The sequence below is a fragment of the Micromesistius poutassou genome (assembly GCF_964030765.1).
Source record: "Micromesistius poutassou genome assembly, chromosome: 3".
In the NCBI taxonomy this organism is placed as follows: domain Eukaryota; kingdom Metazoa; phylum Chordata; class Actinopteri; order Gadiformes; family Gadidae; genus Micromesistius; species Micromesistius poutassou.
Genome location: NC_140273.1, coordinates 23,687,207 through 23,697,249, shown reverse-complemented (window position 1 = coordinate 23,697,249; position 10,043 = coordinate 23,687,207). Strand labels below are relative to the sequence as shown.

The window sequence follows — 10,043 nt, the reverse complement described above, 5'->3', positions numbered from 1 at the left end:
ACGCAGCAGTCATTGCCAGATCAATGCCTCTTCTTATTGAAAAGTAGACTCTTCAGAAGTCGCACCTCCGTCGGACCACCGGGCACGCGGGCGTTGTTGATCCCCGAGACGCCAATGAAGGCAGAGCTGCGCCCAGGCTCGGAGCGGACCAGTCACCTGTTGCCCACCCGGGAGCGGAACCGACTCAAAGCAGAGGAGGCTGCGGCCGTCGGTCCAGAGGTTTCATAAAAGATGAAGAGGAGCCATCGTGTAGGGGACGCAGGACCATGAGGAGCGTGAGGACCACAGGACCATGAGCCATGGCCCCGTGTGACCGAGGGGTGCAGAGCCTGCTGGCCCTTGCGGGGGCCCTCGCCGCCTTCAGCCTCATGAGCGTCGCCATCGGCACCGACTACTGGCTCTACTCCCGCGCGTACGTCTGCAACGGCAGCAACATCAGCACGGACGACCTGGGGGGCGGCAGGGGGGCCCGGGGCGACCTGACGCACTCCGGTCTCTGGAGGGTCTGCTGCCTGGAAGGTAGGACCGGGGACACGCTTTAGGGGAGCGGGGACACGCTTTAGGGGAGCGGGGGCACGCTTTAGGGGAGCGGGGACACGCATTAGGGGAGCGGGGGCACGCTTTAGGGGAGCGGGGGCACGCTTTAGGGGAGCGGGGACACGCTTTAGGGGACCGGGGACACGCTTTAGGGGACCGGGGACACGCTTTAGGGGACCGGGGACACGCATTATGGGAGCGGGGGGCACGCTTTAGGGGAGCGGGGGGCGAAGTGTTTTTGTTCCGTTTTAATGATTCGAAGAGCTGTATCAAACACATCGTGTCCGTTCTAAAAAAGTGTGGATGTGATTAGGTTATTACATTCAAAAATAATAATCTTGATCACGGTAAAAATGAGGTGTTCATGAGATGAACATTTGGTTTTGAAAGTATTTAAATAATTGAATCTATTAAATTGTCCATTGAGTCGTTGAGAATGCATTGTGCGTGAAATTAGTAGTAGTACTCATTAACAGTTTAGTTTGGTTAACTAAACTGTTAACCAAATGTTATTTCCAAACCTCGTAAGAGAAAGTCTGTATCTGTACAGAGCACGAGGCTCCCCGCTACGGGATGACGCTGCGTTGCCATGGAGAAGAGGAGGGAGAGAGAGAGAGAGAGAGAGAGAGAGAGAGAGAGAGAGAGAGAGAGAGAGAGAGAGAGAGAGAGAGAGAGAGAGAGAGAGAGAGAGAGGGCATTACTTGTCTGGTATAATCTTACCAATATCTTGTCATAATAATGCCCCCCAGCTATCAGTCCCATGGGTTCAGTTAGCCCTACCTGTGTCAGTTAGCCCTACCTGTGTCAGTTAGCCCTACCTGTGTCAGTTAGCCCTACCTGTGTCAGTAAGCCCTACCTGTGTCAGTTAGCCCTACCTGTGTCAGTTAGCCCTACCTGTGTCAGTTAGCCCTACCTGTGTCAGTTAGCCCTACCTGTGTCAGTTAGCCCTACCTGTGTCAGTTAGCCCTACCTGTGTCAGTTAGCCCTACCTGTGTCAGTTAGCCCTACCTGTGTCAGTTAGCCCTACCTGTGTCAGTTAGCCCTACCTGTGTTCAGTTAGCCCTACCTGTGTCAGTTAGCCCTACCTGTGTCAGTTAGCCCTACCTGTGTTCAGTTAGCCCTACCTGTGTCAGTTAGCCCTACCTGTGTCAGTTAGCCCTACCTGTGTTCAGTTAGCCCTACCTAGGCTAAATAAAAGCTGTCTCTGAAACCATTCTAATATAAAGTGCGTAAGCTGTAAAGTGACGACTGTTTAAATATTGAAATGGTCGTGTCCGTACAGCGCGGAGATGAGTTATGAAGACACCTTTTTCTGTGTCTCTGTTTATGTAACTCTATTTCACTGTCTATGTCTTTCTCTATACTTCTCTCGCGATCGCGTGTGCGTGTGTGTGTGCGTGCGTGCGTGTGCGTGTGTGCGTGCGTGCGTGCGTGTGTGTGTGTGTGTGCGTGCGTGTGTGTCTGTTAGTGAGATGTCAAAGGAGCCCTTAGAGGAGCCAGACGTGGGGTCCTGGGTTGCCAGGGGCGGTTGCCATGGAAACGTTTTTGTTGAGCAAAAAAAGATGGGCTCCTTTCTCTTCCCAACACACATACACACACACACGACATATTAAATACACACACACATTACACATAAAACGACACACACACACACACACACACACACACACACACACTGCACATAAAAAACACAAACATACACACAGACACACACACACACACACATTACACACATACACCCACACACACAAACACACCATTGAACACGTTGCCCCTCTCTAACGCTCTCTCTGAATAATGATGTGCATATCAATTGGTTTCAAATAAGAATTATAACTACGAATAAAGGCTTTTTGTTAATTTGAACAAATACATCAAAAGGGCAGCAGTAACTCTAAGAAAGGACATTGAATCAACCAATTGTATTCAGAAGGAAGAAATTCAATCAGAAACAATAAACAGCCAATATATTTTGAGCAATGTTGTGAAGGAAAATAATTATCACCTAGTTACTGCATACTGCTGTTAGCTGGGCTGTTTGTCTCGTGTTGTTCACCGTTGGTTGGTAGCTTAGTGGCCAGCGTGCTTATAAGGTTAGGTTGGGCAGGGGCTTCTGAATGTGTGTTTTCCTTGGATTTTGGCACAAGGGATTAATAACATCTGATCCTGTGTATTAATGAAATCATTTGTGAGGGGCAACAGACATCCATAATACAATTAAGGTATTAATGGCTATCAAGGGTTGCATTAAACATTAGAAAATGTTGGTGTTTGAGACCCAGTTTGTTAGGCAATGTAAAATAAAACAACCCTCAAAATAGTCATTGCATAAAAGGATCTTACATTTATATCTTACATGTAGAACTTCAATTTGAAACAATCTTACAAGAACTTAAAGAACACAGACCGGAGAACTATGTTCAGTCAACGCCAGCTCCACAAATACATCATGAATCAAATCTCTACTGGTGTGGAGGTTTGAGTGACAGGTCTGATGGCCCGCCCTCGCCCCTAATTACTATCGGACAGGCCAGCATTGTTTTTAGCATTTAGCTTCTACCGGGAGTACACCTGGGGGGTATTCCATCAACCAAGCTAAACCCAAAGCCGGGCTTATTTTGCTTAGCCTGGCTTCTTTCAGCTAGGGTTGCGTTCCATTAATGTGGCTTAAGGGAATCTCCGCTAAGTAACCATGGCAACTTAGCTACAGCTAGCAACTCCTAGCTACAGCAGGTTCCACTACAGGGCCCTAGCTACCGCAGGTTCCACTACGGGGCCCTAGCTACAGCAGGTTCCACTACGGGGCCCTACAGCAGGTTCCACTACGGGGCCCTACAGCAGGTTCCACTACGGGGCCCTAGCTACAGCAGGTTCCACTACGGGGCCCTACAGCAGGTTCCACTACGGGGCCCTACAGCAGGTTCCACTACGGGGCCCTAGCTACAGCAGGTTCCACTACGGGGCCCTACAGCAGGTTCCACTACGGGGCCCTACAGCAGGTTCCACTACGGGGCCCTACAGCAGGTTCCACTACGGGGCCCTACAGCAGGTTCCACTACGGGGCCCTACAGCAGGTTCCACTACGGGGCCCTACAGCGGGTTCCACTACGGGGCCCTAGCTACAGCAGGTTCCACTACGGGGCCCTACAGCAGGTTCCACTACGGGGCCCTACAGCAGGTTCCACTACAGGGCCCTAGCTACAGCAGGTTCCACTACGGGGCCCTACAGCAGGTTCCACTACGGGGCCCTACAGCAGGTTCCACTACGGGGCCCTACAGCAGGTTCCACTACGGGGCCCTACAGCAGGTTCCACTACGGGGCCCTAGCTACAGCAGGTTCCACTACGGGGCCCTACAGCAGGTTCCACTACGGGGCCCTACAGCAGGTTCCACTACGGGGCCCTACAACAGGTTCCACTACGGGGCCCTGCAGCAGGTTCCACTACAGGGCCCTACAGCAGGTTCCACTACGGGGCCCTAGCTACAGCAGGTTCTACTACGGGGCCCTACAGCAGGTTCCACTACGGGGCCCTACAGCAGGTTCCACTACGGGGCCCTACAGCAGGTTCCACTACGGGGCCCTACAGCAGGTTCCACTACGGGGCCCTACAGCAGGTTCCACTACGGGGCCCTAGCTACAGCAGGTTCCACTACGGGGCCCTACAGCAGGTTCCACTACGGGGCCCTACAGCAGGTTCCACTACGGGGCCCTACAGCGGGTTCCACTGCGGGGCCCTAGCTACAGCAGGTTCCACTACGGGGCCCTACAGCAGGTTCCACTACGGGGCCCTACAGCAGGTTCCACTACAGGGCCCTACAGCAGGTTCCACTACAGGGCCCTAGCTACAGCAGGTTCCACTACGGGGCCCTACAGCAGGTTCCACTACGGGGCCCTAGCTACAGCAGGTTCCACTACGGGGCCCTACAGCAGGTTCCACTACGGGGCCCTACAGCAGGTTCCACTACGGGGCCCTACAGCAGGTTCCACTACGGGGCCCTACAGCAGGTTCCACTACGGGGCCCTAGCTACAGCAGGTTCCACTACGGGGCCCTAGCTACAGCAGGTTCCACTACGGGGCCCTACAGCAGGTTCCACTACGGGGCCCTACAGCAGGTTCCACTACGGGGCCCTACAGCAGGTTCCACTATGGGGCCCTAGCTACAGCAGGTTCCACTACGGGGCCCTACAACAGGTTCCACTACGGGGCCCTGCAGCAGGTTCCACTACAGGGCCCTACAGCAGGTTCCACTACGGGGCCCTAGCTACAGCAGGTTCTACTACGGGGCCCTACAGCAGGTTCCACTACGGGGCCCTACAGCAGGTTCCACTACGGGGCCCTACAGCAGGTTCCACTACGGGGCCCTGCAGCAGGTTCCACTACGGGGCCCTACAGCAGGTTCCACTACGGGGCCCTAGCTACAGCAGGTTCCACTACGGGGCCCTACAGCAGGTTCCACTACGGGGCCCTAGCTACAGCAGGTTCCACTACGGGGCCCTACAGCAGGTTCCACTACGGGGCCCTACAGCAGGTTCCACTACGGGGCCCTACAGCAGGTTCCACTACGGGGCCCTACAGCAGGTTCCACTACGGGGCCCTAGCTACAGCAGGTTCCACTACGGGGCCCTAGCTACAGCAGGTTCCACTACGGGGCCCTACAGCAGGTTCCACTACGGGGCCCTACAGCAGGTTCCACTACGGGGCCCTACAGCAGGTTCCACTACGGGGCCCTTGTGGGTGCTGTGAGCCCTGACCAGAGACATGACGGAGTGGATGTGAACATTCAGCCCTCAGGTCCACTCAGTGTTGACTCGTGTTCTGGTTCTTCCTGCAGGCATCAACAAAGGGAACTGCTTCCAGATCAACCATTTCCCAGAGGATAACGACTACGACACAGACCGCTCAGAGTACATCTTGCGTAAGTGTTAAACAACGCCCCTTCCTATCTGTCTTCTTCACCCCCTCAGGAGGAGATATAGCCAGGGAGATGATGGAAGGGTTTCAGTGTTTAAAGGCTTGTTGTCATGCCAATGGAACTGCATATTGACAACGAATACAGTCGCCACCCTAAGCCAGACGTCTCCCCCAGACCTCCTGATCCAGAACTCTTCTCTGAACCACCTGATCCAGACCCCTTATCCAGACTCCTGGTCCAGACCCCTTATCCAGACTCCTGGACCAGACCCCTTATCCAGACTCCTGGACCAGACCCCTTATCCAGACTCCTGGTCCAGACCCCTTATCCAGACTCCTGGACCAGACCCCTTATCCAGACTCCTGGACCAGACCCCTTATCCAGACTCCTGGACCAGACCCCTTATCCAGACTCCTGGACCAGACCCCTTATCCAGACTCCTGATCCAGACCCCTTATCCAGACTCCTGGACCAGACCCCTTATCCAGACTCCCGGACCAGACCCCTTATCCAGACTCCTGGACCAGACCCCTTATCCAGACTCCCGGACCAGACCCCTTATCCACACTCCTGGACCAGACCCCTTATCCAGACTCCTCCTCCTCCTCCTCCTCCTCAGTGTTTTGATCCAACGGGAGGAACCCAAGCGCAGACAACAGATGTTCAATCAAACCAGAGGTTTATTTCAGAGAGGACGAAAGCTGGAGGGAATCAACAGGAGGTAGACGGGCGAGGGCTGGGCGACAGGAGGGTAGTCAGACAGGTGAGGGCTGGGCTACAGGAGGGTAGTCAGACAGGAGAGGGCTGGGCGACAGGAGGGTAGTCAGACAGGAGAGGGCTGGGCTACAGGAGGGTAGTCAGACAGGAGAGGGCTGGGCTACAGGAGGGTAGTCAGACAGGAGAGGGCTGGGCGACAGGAGGGTAGTCGAAATTCAGCAACATTGTTGACAACCATAACCATATTTCAGTTAAATTCAGCTGAGGGTTGTATAGCCAATGCAGAGTTTGATAGTTGAGCGTGGATGAGTATGGTTGGACAGAAATCAGACACTGAACATAGAAACCATCAACTTCAGCTTCTTGTCCTCTCTTAATTGCACAACCTTTGAACAAGTATCTGTTTTCTGTGGGTAAGATGAGGGAGTTAGTTAGATATGCTTCTTAAAATGTAAATCACAGTCAATACTAGAAAATGTATTTCCTGCAGAAAATGCGGTGAGTGCTGTAGTACAAAGTGAGGTTGAAAATATGTTTTAATGAAGCCACATAGATTAAGACATAAAGAAACGTTAAATGGCTTAAATCAAGTGAAGGGATTTGAACAGAGTTCAAAAGTCTAAGTTAGTCTAGTTTGACTCTAGTCAAATTGAGCTCAAAAACTGCCCATTCTGGCAACACTGCCGGCACGTCCTCGCGCTCCTCCCTCAGCGTCAACCAATGAGACCAACTGAAAACAACATGGAACTTAAACTGTGATTATGAGAAAAGTATAAAGGGAACCGAAACCTTTGAAAGAAGGTTAACGATAAAAAATTGACCAAGTTACGAAGTCTGTAAGTAGGAAGTGTCAGAGAATGGGCGGACGTTTCCGCCGTCCTCCCATTGACTTCCATTGTAAAAAATAGTATTTTAAAAGTAGAATATCTCAAAAAGTATAAAGTTCACAAATATGAAAAGTCATTGCCCAAATGTATGGACCTAGACCTTGTGACAGATGTTGAATGGAATCGATTGGTTTGGTAGTTTTGGCCACATTAATTGCACAAGTTTGGTGGGAAGAATAATAAAAACAACCCTAAATTGTCTTAAGAATAGGCAAAGCGATGATCTAGAGCAGGGGTCGGCAACCCCAGGCACACTGCTACCACTGGCACGTGGCAGCATTAATCATTGGCACAAAAAAAAATAATAGTAATTCTTAATTTTGATTTTTTTTCAAAATTATTATTTAATTGTTTCACCGCTACAATGCGGCAGCATAATCATTACTACCGATTTTCTTTGCACTTTATTCTGTTTTGGGCATTTCCTCCCAGTGCGAATATGTTGAGTTAGGGTTAGGGTTAGGGTTAATGAGTTACTGAAAGCAGTGTTCTGAAACTGGATCAATTAATAGTTTTTAAACCTATGTTGAGAGTAATAGAGAAGAAAATATTCAAATATTGTTGCCTGTATGCATGGCCTTCACATGTTTTTGCAAAGCTGTACATGTCTTAAAGATATTGATGTGGATGTTTCCATCATTCTCATATAATGTCTGTTTTTTACATTTTTACATTCTCACAGTGCAAATATGTTATTGAATGAGTTTCTGAAAGCAGTGTTTTAAGATGGAATATATGTAATTATAATTTGACCATTTTGCAAATATAACAACATGGTCGTGTCATATTCTGCGTAATATTTAATATATTGTTGCTTAAGGCATCATTAACGAGAAAATGTCAAACTGGCACTGCATGTCGAAGAGGTTGCTGACCCCTGATCAAGAGAATAGAGCAAATGGTAACTTCTGACTCAACCCGTATTTCATAGAATCTGTGAAAAACGGGCGATGCAGAGCGACAAGGCTTCTCCTACGTCCGCTGCCACTGGGGGCAGAGCTAGGACAAACCCAGGCCCCTCTCACGTCCCCCCCCAACGAGAGGCGCTAAGAGAACCGCTGGCCTAACAACCAACAGAGCATCTAATCGGCTTCACAAAGCAACCAAGAAGCTCTGGTGGACACACAATGTGTACAACGTGTCTGTAATCAACAATGGACTAAAGGTCCACACAAGCAATCATAACGCAATAAACACAATGCAAATTAAAGCGTAACGCAATAAACACAATGCAAAGTAAAGCTGCGAGCAGCGTAACGCGATAAACACAATGCGAATAAGAGAATAACCGTAACAAAAGCACGACCATCCGGTCAGTCTTAATACCAGCGCTGGGACGCCATCATGAGGCGAAGCCCAGAAGGCGTAGCCTACATGAAATAAACAGCGACAAAGAGCAGCTGATTCGGCCTATCAACGCAGCGAAGAAGTCTACACAAGCACACAAAACCGTCTCAATAAACAAGGAGTATAAGCGATAGGGGTAGCGGATCAATTATAAATTGTTGGAGGACAGGATATTAAAGACGCCAGTTACGAACCGTAACCAAAGCCAGAATAACCGGTCACTCTTAATCCCAGCGTAATGCTGGGTCACCACCGGGTAATCCAGGAGCAACATTGTGAATCAGCTCTGAGAGACAAGCCTAGCCAAGCCTGACAACAACATGAGGCAGCGCCAGACGGCAAAGCCTACATGAAAACAAACAGGGACAGAGAGCAGCACGGTGACCACAGTGTGTGTGCCGGCAAGGAACGAATGATGGACTAAACGTCCACACAACACACAACACCCCCTCAATAAACGCAAAGAGTATAAGAGACATGGGTAACGTATATATAATTAACGGTAGAGGAAAGGATATTATCCCAAGTCCATAAGGCGAAGCCTAGACGGCTACAATCATAGAACTAGAGTTATAATGACATAACTATCGTTTTCCCCGGCTTTACACCTGTTGAACTTGCACACCTGCCATCAATCTCCAGTCATTATCTCTGCCCTTGAACCCTCGCCTGTCTGACTGCCCTCCTGTCGCCCAAACACTCACCTGTCTACCTTCTGTTGATTCCTTATGGCTTTTCGTCCTCTCTGAAATAAAATAAAGAATTAAAATTAAATTGGAAAGCTAAATCAATTCAATATTTATGCATTAGCATAACCAACAACTTTGGTTGATTTATGGCAACATACGGAAAGATATTGAAAAGTGGTCAACATATCCAATGAGTCTCATTGACAGGATAAATGCAGTGAAAACAAATATTTTGCCACGTTTATTATATTTGTTTCAATCTTTGCCTGTTTGTATAAAACAAATCCAGTTTCACAGTTGGGATAGACTAATATCTAGATTTATATGGGGGGGAAAGAAACCAAGAATTCGATATGCCACTCTCCAGCTGCCTAAAGACAAGGGGTGCTGGCACTTCCTAACTTCAGGGAATACTTTTATGCAGCACAACTGCGTCCACTGGTGTAATTTTGGTTATATAGCTTGTTGGAAAGATATTGAAATACCTACTTCTGGGCCCCTGATTCAACCACTCATAGGGCAAAGAGAAATTCCTGCCTTACTAAAGAAGAGGGAGAATTAGACTCAATAACAACATTTACCTTAAATACATGGTATTCCGTTATCAAATGACTTAAAGTGGGAAGGGAACTTGGTCTATTAAAATGGAGTTCAAGAATTCTAACCAGGAATTTCTGATACCAGATTCTGGCCCTGTCCACACGGAGCTGATTTTTTGGTGAAAACGCATAAGTTTTGTGCGTTTGGGCCGACCGTCCAGACAGATCCGGTTTTCCATTTATACACTTTTCTGAAACCAGGTCCCAGGGTACGATGACGTCAAACGATGACGTCAGCGCCCCCCCACCAGCTGGGCGACGTTAGAGTTGCGTTGAATTTGTTTTGTTTTTTATTTGATTCGTATTATTTTTGTAGCTTTAAATACAGCCCCTTGGTTAATTTAATCACTAAA

The 10,043-nt window shown here is 49.3% G+C and overlaps 1 protein-coding gene across 1 annotated transcript in view; it reads left to right on the top strand.

The window, feature by feature from the left end:
- Window positions 1-299: 299 nt before the first annotated feature.
- cacng4b (calcium channel, voltage-dependent, gamma subunit 4b) overlaps window positions 300-10,043 on the top strand; it is a gene marked incomplete at both ends in the record, with an annotated part of 14,451 nt that continues 4,707 nt past the window's right edge. Inside the window, 2 exons of the mRNA XM_084466222.1 lie at window positions 300-519; window positions 5,371-5,454. Coding sequence (XP_084322348.1) covers window positions 300-519; window positions 5,371-5,454 — 304 coding nt within the window. The remainder of the gene's footprint in view (window positions 520-5,370; window positions 5,455-10,043) is intronic.